The sequence below is a fragment of the Pygoscelis adeliae genome, unplaced genomic scaffold (genome assembly GCF_000699105.1).
Source record: "Pygoscelis adeliae isolate BGI_AS28 unplaced genomic scaffold, ASM69910v1 Scaffold436, whole genome shotgun sequence".
In the NCBI taxonomy this organism is placed as follows: domain Eukaryota; kingdom Metazoa; phylum Chordata; class Aves; order Sphenisciformes; family Spheniscidae; genus Pygoscelis; species Pygoscelis adeliae.
In genome coordinates this window covers 846,835-867,938 of record NW_008825051.1, presented here as the reverse complement: position 1 = coordinate 867,938, position 21,104 = coordinate 846,835, and the positions used below count along the sequence as shown (strand labels likewise).

At 46.1% G+C, this 21,104-nt stretch overlaps 1 protein-coding gene across 1 annotated transcript in view; it reads left to right on the top strand.

Annotated features, from left to right (window-relative positions):
• Positions 1–198: 198 nt before the first annotated feature.
• LOC103918934 (discoidin domain-containing receptor 2-like) overlaps positions 199–21,104 on the top strand; it is a 46,241-nt gene continuing 25,335 nt past the window's right edge. Inside the window, exons 1-4 of the mRNA XM_009326359.1 lie at positions 199–282; positions 12,275–12,412; positions 16,764–16,866; positions 19,152–19,380. Of these exons, the coding sequence (XP_009324634.1) occupies positions 12,349–12,412; positions 16,764–16,866; positions 19,152–19,380 (396 nt within the window). The 5' untranslated portion in view covers positions 199–282; positions 12,275–12,348. The remainder of the gene's footprint in view (positions 283–12,274; positions 12,413–16,763; positions 16,867–19,151; positions 19,381–21,104) is intronic.

Genomic DNA, 21,104 nt, shown 5'->3' with positions numbered 1-21,104 from the left:
GGAGGAATCCAAGAAGGCAGATTTGCCTAGAAAACAGCTCTGTTTCCATCTGCTCGGTCAGGAGTTGCTATAGGAACTGGGATGATAGAGGCAGGGCCATCTCCTGGGCCTGTCTGTGTGTGTGGAGGGAGGGAGGAGGGAGGAGTTACTCAAGTTTGAACATATCATGTGTGCTGGTGGAAAGTTGCAAGGAATGTCGAAACTACAGCCTGGCTCAACCTATGGAGTTCAAAAGAGACATGGCAGTTGTTCCCTGTGCTCAGCAGGCCGCGAGCAAGGCAGGTAGGGTCCTTCCAGCTTAACTCGGCTCTCAGCTTGCGATCAGCTCTCCCCCTCCGCGCATTCCTGTCATCGGCTAAAGCACGAATGCCTTTGGAGACTTGCTGGAAATGGAGGGGGGTTTGTAGAAGTGGCAGTGCTGGGAGGTGAAGGTTTTCCTCCCTGGGCTGGTAGGGAGATGGTGGCTCTTCGCGCCCTGTTTTTCCTCCCGCAGCTGCGGGAGGGTTCACAGATCATGGGTATTCCTGCAGCGTTGCATGTCTGGGGCCCTCTGGGACCCGCGGGATCTTTTGTTGGGTAGAAATGTGAAGCTGGATGGTGTCGTTCTCCCAGGCAGAAGTGGTTTCTGGGGCTTTCGGGAAAGCCCATGGTGTTTGAGCTCTCAATCAGACACGCTTGTCTGAAATGTTTCAGGGCTAGGGCTGAGTCAGATGTGCAAAAACTGGGGCTGGCAGCGAGTCACTTGTGGGTGGTGGGAAAGTTGGGGGGGACATGCTCCTGGCCTCCGAGCCCCGGCAGCTCCTGCCCTGTGTGAATTTTGTGCCCGTGCGTCACCTGCGTTTGCTCACCTCTTCTCCTGAGGAGATGCAGACGTCCCTTTCCCCTCTTGATGCACCTACTGCAATTTTTGTCACTGTCAAACTTTCTCAGACTCACGTTTAGCCTAAAACACAGGAGTATTAATATGCAGGAAGCTACTCCTGAGAATCCTTGTTGTTAGGGTTAACCATGGGGCTCTCCAGTAGCAGCCCTTCCAGATAAAATCTGATTATTTCCCCAGTAAACCCATTTTTTCAGGTGCTGAGAACTTTCCAAAATAGCCGTGTTTCCACCGGAGCATTCCAGAGTCGCTCACTGCTCCGCAGGTATTTATTTAATAGGTTTGGCTGAAATTTCATCTGCCCTTTTTGTGTCACAGAGGATAATCTCTGCTAAAAAACCAAAAAAGGTGGGTAGTGTTGTTTCTCTCCTTGAGAAGCTGCACAATAAGCTGCGGAAAACTGAAATGCGATCTCTATACACAGACGCAAAGCTTGCCAAACTGGATTAGATCACAGCCCACCTACTCAGGCACCCATCTTATCTCAGGCAGCTGCTTGGCACATTGCACATGAAAACCCAAGAGCCTGAATGCAGACAAATGCAGAATAACCTGCCTGAGCAGGAGATAACTTTCTGGTCGCATTAATTACCGGTTTGCTTATGCCTGGCTGGATGAAAATTTATATCCAGTGTACTCTTTCTTTTACTCTGCTAATGGAATCGCAGATGTTCTTATTATGTAGATCCACTTCCAATATTTTATTGAATTACTCCCACATTGCTCTGTGGCAATATGTCCCAGAGGCTTAATGCGCGTGGTATGCCGTGCAATTTCATTTCCTCAGTTTTAATTTGTTGTTTTTTAATTTCAGTTCATTTTCAATATGGAAAAGAGGTAAATGGGATCCTTTTTTGGTCTAGGCATCATTATTTTACATATTTCTTTTTTTCCCCTCATCTATGCTGTTTCTCTTCTCTTTGCCTCAAACAATCCCAGGATTTTCCTACAGCTACCTGCCTTCTGTGTAATTGCTAAATCTTATTACTTCTCTGTGGGCTCCTGTTTTCTGGTCTGTCTTGAGAAAATTTGATCAGAATTGGCCATTCTGGCTTTCTGTAGCTGTGAAATGCTGCGAGAGCTTTTTCAGTGTTCTTCTCTTTTCCTTTGTTTATAAGCAAAACATTTGGTTTGATTATTGAAATACATTGTGGTAAGCAAAGATCTCCTCTAAACTGTCTATAGTCATGCTAGGTATTTTGCTGGAACATTTAGTTAATTGAAATTTCATCTCTGTATATGAGAAGTTAAATTTTATCTTGCGGAGTTGTACTAGTAAATAGTAAACCCAGCAGAACATGGTTAGACCTGCCTGGAAATCCTCACTGGAGTCTCCAAGCTTGATGCAGCAATTTCAGCTGATCCGTAAATGTTGCTACTCACTGCTCCCATCTTTGCCAGGCATTTCATAAATTAAACTTTAAGACCACTTTGTGTAGAAAACAAAGTTTGCTCAAGCAGAATGTAACAGCTGTGTGTACCCAGATACTGCTTTCTCAGCTGTGTGCCCTGATGCATGTTCTGCTCAGCCTCTGAAGAAATGATACCCACTGAGGACACAACCTGCCTTGTCCCCTCTGGTTCAGGCCAGTGTGCTGTGGGAGGGCAGTAACACTTTCCACTTGCTGCATTTTGGTACTTGGAGTTATTTTGTTCTGTGGAATGTAATAAGTGATGATAATTTTTGCTTCTTTCTGATATTGGAAAAGCTTCCTCCAGTTTGGTATCTTTTTGTAGATGCATGGCATGGCTTTTCACACTTACAAACATCTTTTTGGTAAGGTTACAGCAGATCAGTAGTGCTCCTTGAGCTAAGAGCAAGGTCCTTGTTCTACTGACAGGTGCACTGAATTTTTGTTTTATGAATATGAAGAGACATTTAACAAAACTCATAAAACGTAGCTTTTGGTAGTATCAGCATTTCTGCGGTGGTTTGATGGAAACTAGATTGCCAGCTAAATTAGTAGATGTTCCAAAATAGTGTTTCTGGTTTGATTTTCACTGAACCATCTCTTAGAGTTTGGCTTCCACCCTTGCAAAAACCAGGAGCTTCTCAGCTTGGTGCTGGGTACTACATGCTGCTGTACATGACTTTGTTTGCTTCCCTTCTGGTTTTGCAAAGAGTCTGTCCCAGTAATCATGTTTTATCTTTTAAAAAGAATCCCCTAAGAACAGTTTGCAAAAAAAGTTGTAGATAAGTTTCTGTTACTGTAAACTAGGTATTCTGGAAGGTAGGCAATTCATTAGGAAAGCTAAAGATCACTGAAAAAGCATGGCAAAAATATCTCAGGGCAGTGAGAAGTATTTTAATATCTGTATAACAAAATAAATTTCATCAATGGTGTTTATATTGTTGGGAAAGGTTAAAAAACCCAACTGATTGCTAATAACAATAACGAGAAGTAAAACATTTCCTGTGTTTGGGGAGAAGCTGGATGATGTACTCTCCTTTATGAGGATATCGAAGTACCTTCCGCTGCACTGGTCGTGAGGGAGGGTGTTAAACGCAAGATAACATTTTGAAGTCTTTGAAACTTGAGCAAGATTGGAACCTGTTTGTTTAAAACAAATTGGCAAAGCAGCTTTCTGAATCCTGGCTGCTGATGTGTAATAAATCTGGGAAGACCGAAGGAGTTCCAGGGGTTTGGGAAAACATAAATGTTGTGGCAGTGTTTTAAAATAATGGGAGCAGGTAACCAACAGGCAGTTGAGACTAACCTCCATCCAGAGTGAGATCTGGGGAAGCTGGTGCATTAGTAAATCAATGTCAAATTAAAGAAAGAATATGCTCAGTGATCCATGTGCTCTGATGGAAAGCAGATCACGTCCAAAAAGTCTTCAGATTGTGGTTTTTAATGAGATTCCTGTACTGGTTGCCAAAAGTAACTGCGTTGACATCATATACCTGGATCCCGACTAAGTTCCCTGCCGTTGACCAAATGCTGCTGCTCCCAGGAGGCAGAAGAGGCTCTGCTTTGGGAGCAGGAGTGTGTCGGGTCCCCGGGGCAGCTCCTGGGCAGAGCGGTGAAGGCAGGTCCCTCTTGCCCTGGGCAGGGTCTGATCTCTGGCATATCCTTCATGCTCTACTAGGGTACCTCACCACTGCTGGTAGCTGGTGGGCTCTGAGCTGAGAAACACCCTCCTGGGCAGTTTTGGTAGTATCTGGTCTTTATTTGCTGTTAATGTAACCAGTCCCTGCCCTCTCACTGTGCTAAGGTGGCAGTATCTCAGTTTCCATTTCGCCGATCAGTACTATGGTGAATAAGTTGATTTATAAAGTGCCACCTGATACCTCTCAAAAATAGCAGTGGGAATGTGATCCACGCAGTCCCTAAACAGAGGGCCATGGAATAGCGCTCCAGCCATGCTCTGGTGTCAGTATGGGACAAACTCAGTTATTCCCTAGTTTGCCCAGGAAGAAGACGGTGGTGGGAGTCATAGCAAAATCCGACCAGAGCTGTCCCACTGCCTGTACAGAGCCTCTGTCTCACAAGCAGTGACTTGGGAGAAAATACTAAGTAACTTAATACTGAAATTTGGCTTCACTGAGGAGGTGGTTGGAGCCAGGGTGGTTTAGTTGGGACAAGACAAGGCTTTGGGATACTTAAGAGCAGATTATCAAGAAGGCAGAAACAGGCTCTTTACTAAGGTGTGTGGCAGGGAGGGTTGACAGTGATCGTCAACTGAAATAACAGGAGGTTCTGCCTTGGCATAAGGAGGGGTGAAGTTTTCCCTCTGCGGACAGTCAAGCAGTGGAAGAAGTTGTCCAGAGAGGTGGGGGAGCCTCCATCCTCAGAGATTTTTAAGACCCAGCTGGACAAAGTCCTGTGCAGGCTGCTCTGAAATTGGTGCTAACCCTGCTTTGAGCGGGAGGTGGGATTAGATGCTCTCCTGAGGATCTCCTCCAGCCCGAATAATTCTGCGACTCAGTAACCTGATCTCCTTCTGAATGCAAGTTTGAGTACAGTTAAGTAAAAGGTTATGGTGGAGCCCCTTGAGAACGGGGAGGGAGGAAGGTGGTTTAGATTGAGTGCTCTTAATACTCCATCTGTCATCTGTGTGGTTAACGTGTCATATATATGGTTGCTACGTGAGACTCTCGCAGTGGAAGATTGTAGGTCTTGAGAGGACTATTGCTAACTTGCAGTTGATGTGTTTTAAGGATAGTTTAAAAAAGAAAGTAAGTGACCTCCTCAAAAAAAAAAAAAGCTGGAGAGAGACGCCAGTGTAAGGAATAGAGTGGAAATGTCAATGTGCCAGGTGCTCTCTGGTGCCCGTTCTGCATGGGAAGGAAGCTCTGGTAAGGGACAGCGATCACTGCTGCTTGGGCAAGGAGAAAGGAGATAATTGTAGCTTTTTGTTTGTGTATGTTTTCTGTTCCCCTGCCACTTCTGCCCTCTCTGCATCATCTGTCATGCAGAAATAGCGGGACTGGAGCCTAGAGGCTGCTCCTCAGTTGAGGGGACCTGTATTTTGGAGGGCTTGCTGGAGTGCAGTGAGGCTCCCCCTGCCCCTGCTGCTGGGTTTAGGTTTAGGGTTCCCGGGGGACGGTGTGCGTTCATGTCCCCTTTAGAGTCGCGACGTGCCTGGCCAGTCTGCTTGGGTCATGGGAAGTACCTCCAGCTTCCTCAGCTGAGATAAGCACAGAGTACCCTCGCCCTAGGGTCGGTGGGGAAGGGTAGCTATGTTTTTGGATTAGCTGAGCTAAGAAGCACCTGTTGTTAGTACAATGAATTGCATTTCCTTATCTTTGGCTTTGCCTTTCTAATGGCTTCTAATTTTGGCCTGGTTACTTTGATGGATTAAATTACATTTGTTCATTTATCCCCAAGTCTGGTTTTGTGACAAAAATGCTCTGTGCAGTTTCACAAACCGAGGACACCGCGTTCCTGTGGGACTGGCCAGCAGGCAATGGGAAAATGCTGGAGGATTTGTGGGTCTCCAACTCCATTGCAAAAACACCCGCACCTCTCTCTGGGCTGTAGATAAAGCACTCCTTCATGCTTGGGTCCATGGGCTGAACCTTCTCCCAGTGTTAAATGGCTATGTCATGGGTGACTGCAATGCTGTTTTTCTCCTAAAATCTAGCAAATGTAAGGTGTCACTTTTTTCATAACATCTGTTAGATGTTTGGCTACAACATGGAAAACAAGGTTCAAACCCTCCTCAGCCTCAGGACAGTCCTATCGCCCACCCTTCAAGAAGGTGACCACAAAGTGCACCCAGACCTCAGTGTTCCCATTCTCCTGCCACTGCCTTAGACCCAGTTCTGTGCTGTCCCTGTCCCCACCCCGTGTGCCGCTCCCACATGTTGTGGTCCCTTTCTTAGCCCCATGTGTTCTTTTGTGTCTCTTGTGGTGACAGGTCTCCTAATGCCACCTCAAAGATCGCGCTGGAGCCTATTCCTGTCTCACTTTTCCTATTGCTGTGTCTTAGCTCTCTCATGCATTTTGATTAACCCAGCCCTTTCACCTAAAATCTGGTTGCTTTTATCTGTCCAGACATGTTGCTGCTCTGGACATCACTTTGTGGTGTCACTGTTCCTGCCCTATGTCCCCCACCACATTCGTAACATTGCCATGCATTTATGCTCTTTCTGGCCATCTCTGTTGGTGCCCATGTTGAAGAACTCCTGTTGTAGCCTCGTGCTTCATGCCAGCATCTTGCTGGGCCTGCCCAGCTCCCCTGTTACTAATATGTTGATTTTTGGTGTCCCTGTTTGCATTTGGTTTGTCCAGGTGCCACCCATGTGTCATGCAGAGACCTCTCCCCACGCTACCTGGTTGACTGAATCTAGGGATGGCCACAGAGACCATGCTCCGCGTTCACCTGAGGGAAAACTTGTTGCTGCCTTCTCGGAGAGCACCTGCACATGCGGCATGGCTGTCCTGATACTGGTCCCATCCATTCACCCTCCAGCGGCTCTGCTGGAGTGGGTGGCCATCTTCTCAGGCCAGCAGCCCTGCTCTGCTTTTGCCAATCTTTTCCAATGGCAGTTGGTTTCATTAGAAGATACTGCCTTTCCTTAAGATTGTTGCCCCTGCGCGCTCTTGTGGGGGGGAGTTGCAAAGGCGGAATCTTTGTTAATGGTAAATAGGAATGTATAGGGAGGAGATGGCTGGGGCTTAAAAGCCCTCTTAAAAAACCAAAATTGATACCAGCAGCAAGAAGCATTTGAATTGTAAACTAAGCAAACCATTTTAAGAAGTGATCAGAATCCTTTCTGCTAAGCATTTTCATCAGCGAATTCTGTAAAGTCCAAACTGGGGCTGCACGGGCTGTAAGTGTGTGCTCCAGAGGAAAACTGCTGGGTTTGGGGTATCTCAGATTAATTCTTAGGCAAAGAGAAATGTTCCACCATCATTCTGGAGCCAGAAAAATGGAAATCACACTTTCCAGCCTCTGTTTCTTCAGGCTTCAGATATGGTCCCAATTAATAGCTTTGCTGTTTCCTCCTTGAATTCCTTTAGGAATGTTAGGAGATATCGTCCAGTTGTCTTGACTGTTCCTGAACCTCTTCTGAGGATACTTTGATTTAGGATGGATCCTCTTGTAATACATACAGAGTGCATCATACACCCAGCTATGGGTCTTGATCATGACTGTGGAGTTCCTTGCCGCAATGCTGGGCATCCGTAATGGGATTCCTGCAGCAAACTCTAAGGTCCCACTCCGAGGTAATGATCTGCGAAGGAACCAGTTAAAACAAATGCCTGTTTCAGTTGGGATCTAGAGAGGCTTGCAAACATGCCAGACCTCCGTAATGGATCTCTGGAGGGAGAACAGTACCTGGAGGAGCTCCAAGTCCCACCTTCTTCATGCACATCACTAAAGAATAGCTCCCTCCTGTGCCCACTGTGCCCAACGCTTTTGCTTGCAGGCCCCACGCTGTGCTGGGGACAGTGCTGGGTCACGGCGAGCTGTTTCCCTGCAGAGGGATGGATTGGCTTTTTAGACCTGGTATCTGCTGGGTATATTGGGAAAAACTGCCCTCTTTTGCATTTCTTAGTGAGTTTTTCAGCAAGTAGATTTTTTTTTCCACTCTCACAATGATTGTAACAGGATTTTATTCTCCTGCAGCCAGCTGTTAGCAATTAGCAACTTGATCCATTCAGTCCCGAGAACAGAGTTTAACACTTTCTTGCCTCTGTGAGGATGTTGCTAATCCTGTTTTTGCTGGTTTTGGGCTTGTGCTGTAGTTTTGGCACTTTCTGTGTATGTGTGGGCAGGACAGGAAGAAAGGCGTGAGTACAGCAAGGGACTCTAATGCAGCTGAAAGAGCTACAAAGAAAAGTATCGAGTTGTCTACCCAGAAAAAAAATCATTAGGAAGATGATTTCCAAGCAGTTTGTACAGAGGCTTGTCTTTAGTAGTATATTCCAGTGTGTTCTAGCACTTGGAAGTGTGCAGTTTGGGAATCCAATCAACTACTAGCTGAGATTTAGACTCAGCAGAAATCAACATCAGTAGTTCTTCAAACAGCGGTTTCCGGCAGCATGAGCTCCTGAGTGGAGCTGAGGCTCCTCTAAATTACGAGACAGGAGTGAAAAACACTCTTGGTGTCCTTGCTCAAGAGAACAACTGCTGCTGTAGAGCACTAGAAGATGAGAAATGACACTTTGCTCCCTGTGTGCAGCACCTCTCCCGGGACTCACAAACATCCACTTCGGTGGTCCAGGACTGGGAACCAAGTGTGGTGGGAAGAGCAAACCCAGCACAGCCTGAACCCAGCTGCTGGGGTCCTTGCATAGGGCTGAACTGCTGGAAATAGTTCGTCACTGCCATGTACAAAGGTGAGAATTTGTCTCACCAAACTGTGGCCACCTGGAAATGATGAGGCTAGTCCAGGCCAGCCATTTAGGTTCCCTTTGTCATCAGTGGAGATAGGCACATCCCAGTTGGATTCATCCTGCTCATCTTGGACACTCTTTAGGCAAGGGCCAGATTCAAAGCCAGCTTTTGTAGGCACAGAGCTGCAGACAGGCGAGCTCTAAAGGAAACCTTCAGAGCTGGCTCTTCTCTCCTGGAGGCCAGGCTGGCCTCTATGGCCACATCTTCCAGTTTTGGCTTGCAGTTCCCCCAAGCCATGCTATTTTTGTGACCTGCTGAGCTCCACGTACCCATCAAGACCTGGGAAGCCCTCAGTTCACAGGGTACTGCCTGCAGCCCGCAGGATACGGTGTAACAGACAACTGTCTGAGCCACCCCAACCCACACCTTTCCTCCAGTGCTGGTTGCTGGCTCAGTGGCTGGAGCTGACATGGTGCTTGGGCATTTCTATGTGACTTTCCTTGTGCACCCTCCACCCTATTCCTTGTTCCCTCCTGTTATCTTTTACATTCAGATTGCCGCATTCAAGTGGTTGTGACTGGCTATGTGGCAATACAGTAGGTGTGATTTAGAACATGGTGTGAGCTTTGCATAAAGCAAATAGGCATTTAAATTATGGTGTTTGGTCTGTACCTGGTCAAATGAGATAAGGTTGCTGTTTGTGTTACACAGCACGTTACTATATTGCTGTGACATTGGCGGCTGTTGTCGTGACTTGCTTGCACGTCATTTTGAGAGGATGAGAGAAACTTAGCACAACTACTCTATTGTCAAAAGCCAAAATCCTTATGCTAAATTTCAAGCTTAGTACCTTTCACTTGGGGTGGTAGCTGATCCCAGCTGGGCTGTGGGCTCTGTGCTGATGGCAGGGGATGGGCGCTCCTTTGTCCCTGTGCTCCACTGCAGGTAGATGCCTGGGCATCTGCCTTCCTGCTGTTGATCCTTCTTTGCTGGACTTCTGGATCAAATGGGAAGCCAAGGCATCTGAACACTTAGTGATGTCTGGGGTTGCTCTCATTTCTTTTTTGCTTCCACAGGCTCTGGTCCTCACCTAGCCTAGTACAAATCACCTAGTACGACTGCTATTTCAGTGCTCTCTGGCCACCCTTTCCCTTAACCCTGGCCATGTTACAGAGGGAAATCCCAGGGTATTTTGGTGGGTGCTAGCCTGTGTCTTTACAGATGCCTGTTTGCCAGGCTCTGTTTCTAGGCTCTGAAGGGGGTGGTGAGGGCATGGAACATATGTGTGCTCATCCTCTGCTATCTGTGGGCTCCAGTACAGCTGACAGCTTTTAAACTTCCAGCTGAGAAGTCACCTGGGAGGTATCTCCAAGCTGCTGTTCTCCTGCCAGGGTCTCCTCAGCAACTTGCAGCTTTGTTCAGTGGCTGGTCCAGCATGGGGACCAGTGGAAGGATCTTCTCTAGCCCAGGCTACACCCACATAGTGCAGCTGATCTGGGCAGACACCTAGGCCATGGTCAGGGCACCTCACATACCACCAAACAGTTCTCTGCTGTGTTTCCCATCACCTCCTCCAGGAACGTAGTTAAAGTTAAAGCCTTAATGTTCATGACCCTTTCCTTTGTCACCTCCTGTGGGAGGACAGCTGCCTCTAGTGCTGAATTCTCTGCAGTTCCCTTTGCAAGTCCTGCTTTGGGAGCCACTGGGGCATCCTAGCAAATCACCTGCATAATTAACATCCGCCAGGTCTGTCTTCAAACTCTGCTGCAAAAATGTCTTTACAAAATCTCCCTCTGTATGGCTACAAGAAGCCTCTGCTCCACGGTACTTGCAGTCTGTTGTGGGATGGTAGGAATTGGTGTGTTTGCATCAGAGATCACCCCCCTCCACAGCAGGGGGGAAAGATGACCTTGGATGCACACATAGCTTGGGAGTGCTTGGTCAAAACCTCTTTCTGATTGCCAGACCCTCCTGCTGAGATATGGTCTGCCTTTTCTCTCCAGTGCTTTGCTTTTGCACACTTGCCACCCAAGATGCCACAAAAATCACGGAACCTTGTGGTCACCCTCCTCCCAGCCTTGGCCAGGGTGCTTACATGGAGCACAAGAGGTGGCTGAAGCTGGAGGGGTCCTGGCAATTTTTAATCTTTTTTGCATTCGCTTGCATTGTTGCATGGCTGGGCACAGCACTGCCAGGCAGCATCCACCGATCATTAGTTTCCCCCTCCTGCATGAGCATTTGGCTCTTTTCCCAAGAAGGCCCTTAGTTGTTTTTCAGGCTCAGAGCCATCTTTTCTGTTGGAATCCAGCAGGGACAATGGCCAGTAGCAAATCCTTAGGAAAGAGAATAAAAACAGGGCAAGCCTCAGTGATTCTAACCCTGATTTAGCTTCTGGGTGTCTAGCAATCTGCGGCTGGGGGATTTCCTGAGCCAAAGGTTTTACCTTCGGATTTAAGAAGCCGTGGTGTAGCTTTCTGTTGTGAATATATCCAATTGTTTTGGTATCCATGGCAACTCATGGCTGTGACTTGTACAGTTTAATTTTGTTGGGTGGAAAAAATACAGCCTTTTGTTACAAATCTCTAAGTTAATGGCATCTGATGCTCTGTCGTTCTTATACGTGTGTATGCACTGGCATAGTGATGGTCCCTTTTTTATCCTCTCTTCCTTTACTAACAAATCCTAACATTCAGTTTTGCCTTTTTACTACCACTCTGAGGATTCTTGAGCAAACACCCTCTGGTCCTGGCAACTTTTCATTTATTGATTTTTTCTGTTTTCTTTTCACCTGATGTTTCAATATGAGATAGAGCCTCTAACCTGCCTTCCTAAAGCTATCTTCCAGGATGCAAACTGAGCCTCCTGAGGCTCTTTGTAGTGAATGTGGACACAAAGAATTCACATAACTTTGCTGATATGACCTTGTGTTCCTTTAGGTGTTATCGTGGCTTTCCGCTGAAATTGCCAGCGTTTAAGCCCTTTGCTATTTTCCTTGTTTCCAAACAGGAAATTAAGTGTGCTCGCATGTGTGAGCGCACATGCTCTTTTGGCAGCAATGTGGACATGTAGGGAGAGATTATTTTCGCTGTGTTTTAGACATTTATCTTACGGTTGTGTGACAAGCTCCAGAGTGCCCACTTGGCCACTTGGAGTAGATAGCTGGTACAGATAGAGGTGTGCTTTGGGTGGTAAGTCCTGCCTGGGGAGCCTGGTTGGACTATTCAGGTTCATTGTAGATGCAGCTTCAGTCCTTGTTAATATAATAAGGAAAGTGAAGAATCGATGGGGAGAGATTACTTTGCATTGGACTTGTTTAAGTGCAGTTAAGAGAGTATGTCTGCACAGTAGTCATGGCAGCTGAGCTCCTAAAAGCTGAATTACATTAATAGCTTTAGAGATGGTATAGGTAGTCAGGCAATCATTAGTTCTTCACTAAGCCTCTGATCAGGTGATGGGTCAGAGTAGGGCTGAGGTCAAGACACTCTGGAAGGCATGGAAGATTGCCCAACTCATCACGAGGCAATGACAATATAACAAGTCTGCAGCACAGAGAAGTCCTGTCTTTGGAGGACTCTCATCTTCTCTCTTTGCTTTGTCTTTCAGAAATGTAGATGGCAGCTGCTGTCTTTGAAGGACTCGCACCCATCTGACCCTGCGCAGCGCCTCCGATTGCTACCATGATCTTCTGCATGCTACTGTTGGTCTCACTGCCTGAGCCGTCTGGCACCGAAGTCAACCCTGGTAGGGAGCTGCCAGGCTGGGAGAGGACTCTAATCTCCCACCTTTCATATATTCGGTCTCAGCCTTTCTTTGCCCTCTCATGGTGAATGCATATAAATGTAACGAATGCATGTAAACATAATCACTAACGTAGTCCCTGAATGTCCTCCTCTGGACTGAGTTGGCCAGTCTTGCTTGACAGCTGTACTGGAGTGAAACACCTCTCCTGACTCCCAGGAGGGCTCAGGCACATGGATATATTCCTTTCTCTGTCCATTCAGAAGGTCCATGCTCTCAGGAGGCCTGTTTTGAGCTCTGATTATGTCTTCATCAATTTGACCATGTGGCCTGCAGAACAAACTTGGCTCTAGACTGGCTCAGAGATACTGTGCTAACTGTGGAAAGTAAATTACCAGTTGGCAAAGCATAAGCTACAGCTCTCCAGCCAGCAAGAGAGGTTCTGGAGAGAGAGGTGTGGAAAGAAAGGTAGAAAACCCTACCTGGCACCAAGCTAGGGTGGAGATAGGGATATGAGCCTATGAGTCCCAGTGGAGGGCATGACCTCTTGTCCTATGGCATTTGGCAAGTTATAATCATGATGAAGATGAGTAAGATAATGGTCTGCAAGATATTGCAAAAATCCCCGTAATGAGGTGGTTTGAGCTGGAGACAGCCTGTGAAATAAATGAGTCTAATCATTTTTTGGATTGGCAGAAGGTGTGGTGAGGCAGCAGTGCTACCCTGAGGGCCTTTGTTTGCTCTGCTGGGTCTGGCTCTGTTTGTTGGAGTCCTTTGTGTCTGGCTCTGACCCTGCTCTGGCCTGTAGATCTCTGTAGAGGTTTGAGGTTGTGTTGCAACCAGCCAGAAGTGAAGTGAAGCCTGTGAGGGAGCTCAGCAGGCACTCCTGTGAGCCCTGTTACACAGCCATGCCCTGCACTGTATCGCTGCCCTCCCCACCATGTCCAACTTTGAACTGGGGTTGCAGTCTGGTTCTGATGGTTAAAACTAGTGGAAGAAGAGGGAAGACGGCAGCTAGAGGGTCAGTCACATGTAGATCCCTTTTGGTGGTGGTAAGTACAGAAGTTAGCACACCCCAAGGTGCAGGAATAGCTTCCCCCACCACAGGATCCTGGGAGGTGGGGTGGGCTGTGACCACAGGGCTGTGGTCCCATGCTCCTGCAGTAATCTTTTCCACCAAGAAATAAGCATGTAGCTTTGCTCACGCTTCTCAGTTCTGCCTGTGACTTCCTCAAGCAGCTTTGCGTTCTCAGCTCCCACAGCTGCGCAGCTGCCTCTCTGTCCCAAAGGTCCATGCCCTGTTGTTCCCACCCAGACTCCAGCACACCCATAGCCCAGCTGATGCTCCTCGGTTGTGATACCCACAGGCTCTGTTGATTATCTTGACCTGATCTGCTCCAGGAGTGGTCTGGAGCACCTCCTGCATTGCCTTCTAAACCAAAGGGGCTGCTTTGTGGATGGTTTCAGACCTGTGTAGGAAGGATCCTATGCAGTCCTTTTGCCCAGCATCAGTTGTTTGGCCTCGCTAACAGAGGTGGGATGTGACATTTTTCTGAGCCTCCATGTATCCTGTCTGCATGGCAGGTGAGTGTGTCCCTGAGTGCGTAGTAAAAAATACCTGAGCAGGAGTCCTGGTGGCACCTAATCGGAACCCAAGGATGGCTTTGCTTGATAGGATGTGCATTTTGGTGAGAGCCTCATGCTGCTTGTTTTGGTGAGAGCCACAGCCACCTACAAAGTGCATCCCTTGACGCCAGGGCAACTCTGGCTTCCATCTGCCAGCCCTGGGTTTGTGAGTGAATGAGTTTTGTTCAGGATTGCAATCGGTCCCCGAGAGTCCTTCCCAACTAGCTAGCTCTCTAGTCTCTCTAGTCTGGCATTGCTGTAGAGTGTGCACTTGACCTTTTAAAGAAGGTGTGACCAGACAGGACTCCTGCTGCAGAAACACAAAACCACTTTCTGCTTTCAGATGACGACTCAACCCTTCTAGAAAATCTTCAGATATTTACCCATAGTTCAGCAACATCTAGCTTGCCAGCAATAGATCAGATTGTACTGTCTGTGGTGGGACAGGTAAGAGTGAAGACAGGCGAGGCTAGTTTGGTTTATTAAACTTACTGTTCAGTATCAGAGCAGGGTTAGAGCCCTCGGTTGGCTTTCAGCAACCACAGTCATCATGCCTGATCCCAGCCAGACACCAGCTGCCTCCCAGTGAATTCTTCTGTAAACAGAAGAATCTGTTTACTGTTAAGAAACCTCAGACGTATGAATGAATGTTCTGGGTGAGACCAGAGGCCCATCCAGCTTGGTGTCCTGACTGGTTCTGGAAGAGCGCGCAGATGGGCAAGCACACAGCAGTGCTTTACCCCAGGTATGCTCTCGGCTCGCTGCAGTCTGCTGCTTAGGAGCTTTCTGAGCTAGCGCTTGTGTATTTGCCTGTGGTAGCTGTGAGTTTGTCTAGCTGATTTTGGAACCCATGTAAACCTTTGGCATTCAGAGTGTTTAACAGATTAAGGATGCATATGTTGTTTTTGAACTCTGCTACCTGATCTTTTGATGCCTCCTCGTTCTGGTATTTTGAGAGACGGTGAGTAATTCTTCAGGGTATAAATGATCTTTGTACTTCATTCAGTAATCTCTTTTGTAATGATGAGGCTGCTGATCTTTCCTTTTGTATCATCTGTGTCGCCTTCTCTGCCTTTTGATGGGAGAATGAAGGAGTAAGAGCTCTATTCCATATCTGACTGGCATCTGACCATGAATACATACAGTGGTGTAATGGTGTTTTCTAGTTTGTTTTGTATGTATTCCCATAATTTGCTTTTTTCGATATTAAATAATCTGGTATCAGCAAACATTGTCACCTCACCACCCATCTCCTTTACAAGATTATTTAGGAATATGTAGAACATCACACACTCATTGATACTGTGCCTGACAACAGCTGCAGCCAAACCCTATTGAAACAACCTCTGTTTGCAAACATCTCCACCTTGAAATCTGTCAGGTAGTTATTTGGCCTGCCGTTGTTTGTTCTCTATGGTGGTAACAACAAGGTGGGTTTCATGCCTCTGTCTTTTCTTGTAGCTTCCGAACCTGGTGAACAGCTTTATCCAGGTTTGGTACAAGGGTAGCAGTCCTGAGATACAGAAATGAGGAAGACGCCCAAGGCAGTGCACTTGCTGAGGGAAAGGCAGGCAGAGCTGCTGATACGGCAGCAGGCGGCGTAGCAGTGAGGATGCCAGCCGACATGCATGCCACTCTGGAGTGACTGGAGCACGTGCTGGCACTTGCCTGTGTCACTGCAGACAGGGGAGGAGCTGGGGCTGCTGTGAGCTCAGAGGACAAAGACCAAAAGTCTATAGGAAAGTCCATTTCCTTTTTTTCTGGGACTTGCCATTGACTATGTTTTTGTCTTTTAATTGTTTCATGATTTAATCACACATAACTTATTTTTTAATCTGCTGTTGATGTCAGTCTGACAAAAATATCTTGCTTGCCTGTTTTGAATACTGAGCCTTAATGGATACATTAAGACTTTGAGTTTTCTGAAACATGTCTAATATTCCAAGATGTGTTTAAAGGCTTGTGTCAGGGGACAGAGCTTGGCCAGCTTGGATCTGTAAGCTACATCAGCACTGTCTTTGGTGCATTGAGCTTGTAGAGCTCCATGGCTTGAGCCAGTTGTGTCTGTACTCCCTGGAGGCACCAAGTTTGAGAGTCTTCTCATGCTTGGAGAGAAATGCTTGCTCCACTTGAGGCTCGAGGCAGGGAACAGGATGGGGCAGTGTGGATGGTCAGGGGCTTGGGCTCAAATGTAAGCTCTAACCTGTGGTGACACGACAGAGCAGATGTTTCCATAAGCTGGTCTAGTCATCTGTAATAGAAGCTGTTTAATTTCTCACTTGTTACTGGACTGGTGAAAATAATAATAATAATTGTTCTTAACTGAATGCAAGTCAAGCATCCAGTTTATTCCAGAAGAAGAGGAAAAATATTTAACAAATTCTTCCTTTTTGTGTCACATCATTATTGATAAATAATTTTTCATTGTAAAATAGGTCCCTGCAACCATTAACACTAGTATGATTTTGGCTTTCATGTTCTTAAAATGTTTCTTTGTAAAGTTTTTTGTCTTGCCCAGACTCTGCTGGATGATACTAACTCAGAGTGTATTTCATTACTTATTTCAGTTTATGGTAATTATTTCATCCTCTTTATTTGTATTCTCTATTTTATCATTGCCATGTTTATTCCCCAGGCATTGATAGCCTTTTAATTAAACCTGCCTGGTGATTTAGAAAGAATTGGTATTGATTTTTTTTTTTTTACTTGCTTTTGTTCCTGTTTTCAGCTATATGCCGTTACCCTTTGGGTATGCATGAAGGGACAATACGGGATGAAGACATCACTGCTTCCAGCCAGTGGTATGATTCCACAGGACCCCAGTATGCACGGTAGGTTAATCTCTGGCAAAAAAAGCAATCCTTTTTTTCTTCTAGATATCTAGCATGTGATTGAGGAAGAAGTTCCCACACCCCTAAAGCAACCTTAAGTTTGCTTAGCTTGTTCACTGCTTACATATTAAATCTAATTAGTGCATAGTGAAAGAGCAAGAGGCAGTGGTTATGGTCACAAGCTGTAATACAGGAAATTCTGAATCAATACTAAGAAAAAAAAAAAAATCCTTCCCCATGAGAATGAAGTGGTGGAGCTCTCAGACAGGTACCCAGAGATGTGGTGATGTCTCAGTGTTTGGAGAATTTCAGGATGTGGCTGTACAAGTCCTTGAGCAACACGATGTAGTTTTGGAGTTAGCCCTGCTGTGAGCAGGAGATTGGGCTAGAGACTTCCAGCGGTTGCTTCCGACCCTGGTCTTCCTATAGTTCTGTGAATAAATCTCTAATGGATTTATGACTTACAAGTTAGCTAGGGACAGTGCCCCTGAGATTCTTGTAGGACACTTTGAACTAAATCACAGGAAATCATTTACGAGGATGAACTATTCAACAGCATCGTATTGAGGAAATGGGCTGTGTCCACTTTTACTCAAAAACCTGGAAACTGCAGAGTTAAGGAATTGTTACAAAGCAGCTAAAGGATTTTTTTTCAATGTCAAGCAGTACTACAGTCTTTCTCAGAAGCTTGGCTTTTCTTTTTTTTTTGTCATTTCATTTCTCTTAAAGCTACTAACTGATTTGCAAAATACTTACAAATGTAGGTTTCCTTAGAATTGTTTATAATGATGATACCAAACATTCCTACAGTTTTGGTGCAAGTCAGATATGAATTTCAGATTAACTATGATACTTATATTTTTATGATGAATTTGGGCAGTCCAAAATCGTAAAAGTCTCCTAGTGCTTGATTTTTTTTTTTTTTTTTAGTCTGTGGTAGAGCAAAGATGCTAAGTGTCGTTTGTTTTTAACGGAGTTTGAACAAGCCTGTGGGTCTGAAAGCTGGGAGACTTACTTTGTTCTCCGGGGTATGGCTTGTTTCCAGTTCTGCAAATACTTCAGGCACCACTTACCATCTGTTACCATCGATGTCCACAGGGTGAAGACATGAAGGCACCCTCTAGCTGACTTCATTTTGTTAGGGGTCGTAGTTGTCCTATGCAGATGTCTGTCCCTGTCATTTCACAGTCACCCTTCCTGCCTTTCCTCATAACTTCTTTTACTTGCCACTTCACTGTAAGAAAGTCTTGCACAAACAGCTGATCAACCTGAGACAAAAATCTTCTCTAGCCTGTGCCTTGACCTTCAGTGTCTCCTGGGTACTGCCTTCCTTGATGCACAGGGGTTGGCACTCACTGATCCCATCAGTTAGAGATGGAATAGCTGTCTGAAAGACAAGGGCACTTCAGGGGCTTGCTGTTTGTTAAGAAATCCCTGTTGCTAAAAAGCTCACATAGTCTTTTTGTGTCTGGATAAATCTTTCACATTTAAAACTCTCACCACCTTGTGGCTTGGACAGCTGAGCCTGCAGAAGCCTAGGTAAGGCAGTTTCCTTTAGTGGCTCCACCTGCTGATTGCTACAGCACTCTGCTCGGCATGCAATCTCCAAGGATTAAAGCCTTGATCTTTGCAGCTGGTACCAGAATGCTCAACTTTGAAGCAGAGACCTTCACATCATACACCTAGCAGTGTCCTGCACAAGCAACCCTGCTGAATGAAGGAAGGGTGAAAGATGTGTTGAGATGACCCAGAATAATTTGTAGATGGGCAAAGCTTTTCTTTCTAAAATGTATTTTTAACATAGCTCCTCTTTGTGCTTGTTAGAGCTGTAGGAGGTGGTCAAGCAGAGGTCCAGGCCTTACTGTATGGTTTAGGAGAAGTGAGTATGCACTTTACCAGCACGGTGCTAAAAAGCATGCAGTATGCAATTACCTACTGAGTAGCATAGTTGTTTCCGATCAACATGAAAGTGTGTGTCTGGGAAAGAAATTACTTCTAACAGTTAATGAAAGATATCCGAAACTGAGGGAGTTGTTCTGAACAGGGCAAAACTGGCTACAGGACTCTGATAAGTCTCAATCGACCATCACCCCAATGGGGAGAGGTATTTGGTAGCCAGCTGTCAAGTCTCACTTGCTGATTTGGTTTCTTTCTCCCAACTTTCAAAGTTTGAAGGTGTTTCCTCAGTTACTGGGAAGGCTGGATCCTTGGAAGTGACATTTTTTTAAACCTTTAATGATTCTATGATTCTATGATTTTTTTAATGTGTGTGGTTTTCCCTTCAGGTTACAAAGGGAAGAGGGGGATGGAGCTTGGTGCCCGGCTGGCTTGTTGCAACCAGAAGATGTACAGTTCCTTCAAATTGACCTGCACAAGCTCTTTTTTGTCACCTTGATTGGGACTCAGGGACGGCATGCCCGTGCCACAGGCAAAGAATTTGCCCGTGCTTACCGAATTGACTATAGCCGCAATGGAGAGCGCTGGATCTCCTGGAAAGATCGTCAGGGCAGGAAGGTGAGTGTAGTAGGAGCTGAATCATGGAGCATGCGGAAGTCAAGTCATAGAGAACTACACTGTGGAAGGCATGTCCTCTATGTACTGCCTAGTGCATCGTACTTTATCCTGACTCTTCTCCTGTCAGGCATTCAGCGTCCTCTGCCTTAGTGCTGTTTGCCGTGATGTTGGACTGTTATTCCCCTGACCTGATCCCCCAAATCCCAGCTATTGCTGTGACCAAAAACTGTGGCTCTTCACTACCTTTCTGTCCATGTTCAAAACATCACGTGAATGTCCCTCTACCAGCCAGGCACTTGCTTCTAAATTGGAAACTGCAAAGCAGATGCCTGCTTTGTGATTTAAAAAAAAAAAAGGGAGGGGGTGGCAGGGAATGGAGATGAGTTTCTGGATGTCTGATAGCAGTGTTTAATGTAGAGAGCAATGAGGAGGAAGGAGTTTAGAGGGTAGGAAATGTGCTGAGTGCACACACTCAGAGAGGCTTCCCCACTCACCACAGTTGTCTCCTGCTATCTCCAGACCTGAGCACTCAGCTCAGCACTGGCTGTGCTCTGGTCATGTTCATAAGCCTTTATTAAACTTCACCTGGGAAGGAATCCCCTCCTCTCATCTGCAGCTCGTCTGACCTGATCACCCTGCCTCAGGCTGGCTTGTGGAGTCTGAAGACCTAAGCCAGACTAGAAAAGGTACTGGGTGTGGTGATGTTTTCTAGCACTGGGGGTGCTTTGGAAGTCACAGTGGGGTCTGTATTGCAGTGTTAGGTAATAGCTTCGAGCTTGTTAATGAACTATTTGCTCACTCAGACCTTTGATCTGCTATTTGGCTGCTACCATTATTTTGCCCATCCCTCATGTTTTGGTGTGTGCTACAAATGCTGTGTTTGCAGGATGGGAGGGGAAGTTCAAACTCCATGGGGCTAACTGTTCTTTGTTGGTACTTTCTTAGGTGAAGTCTGTCTGCGTCTCGAGTTATATCAGAATTCAATTGGTTACATGTCCGCAAGCAGCTAAATGCTTTTTGCCTCCCACTCCAGTCCTGTGCAGAACAGTGTTCTCGGGCACTCAGGACTGTGTTAGTGTCAGGTGTCACGATTTAGTATGGGTCAATTTTTGCAAGATCTCCCTCTTAGGCCATAATAAGGTAATGAGCGTGTATTCAGCTGTGTATGATGCCACAACTTGAGCCATCCTCTGTTCTGTTCTGTATATGTGGAAGTCCACGTATATTCTGTCAGTGTGTGTACCTGTTCCCCATCACATGAGGCCAAAAAGTTTTCTCTCCTGGTATCCTTAGAGAAGATGCTTCTGCTCCTCTGCTCCTGCTGTTCTGGACATGACGTACGCAATGGGGTGCAATTCCTGCCCTTTCAGCTCCTCTGTAAAATGACCTTCCGTAAAACATGTTTTTCAAAATGTGTCACCAGTGAATCCATATTTCAAAAGCTGCTGTCTGGTCAAATAATTTGGTAAAAATGTCCTGTAAAATCATTCAAGCCTTGAAAAGAGGTGCAGATGGAGATGCAAGATCCTAATCTACTTATTTGTATGCATTAGGAAGGCCTCTTCCAGTCCTGCAGTTGATAGATTCCCAATCACTGAGATTTCAGAGTGTGACTATGTGAGCCCATCTTGGCATGTCTCTGTCCAAGGAGGTCACATGAATGGTTTCAGTAAACAAACAAAAAACACAAAAACCAACCAAACTGAAAACCAACCCCTTCACTG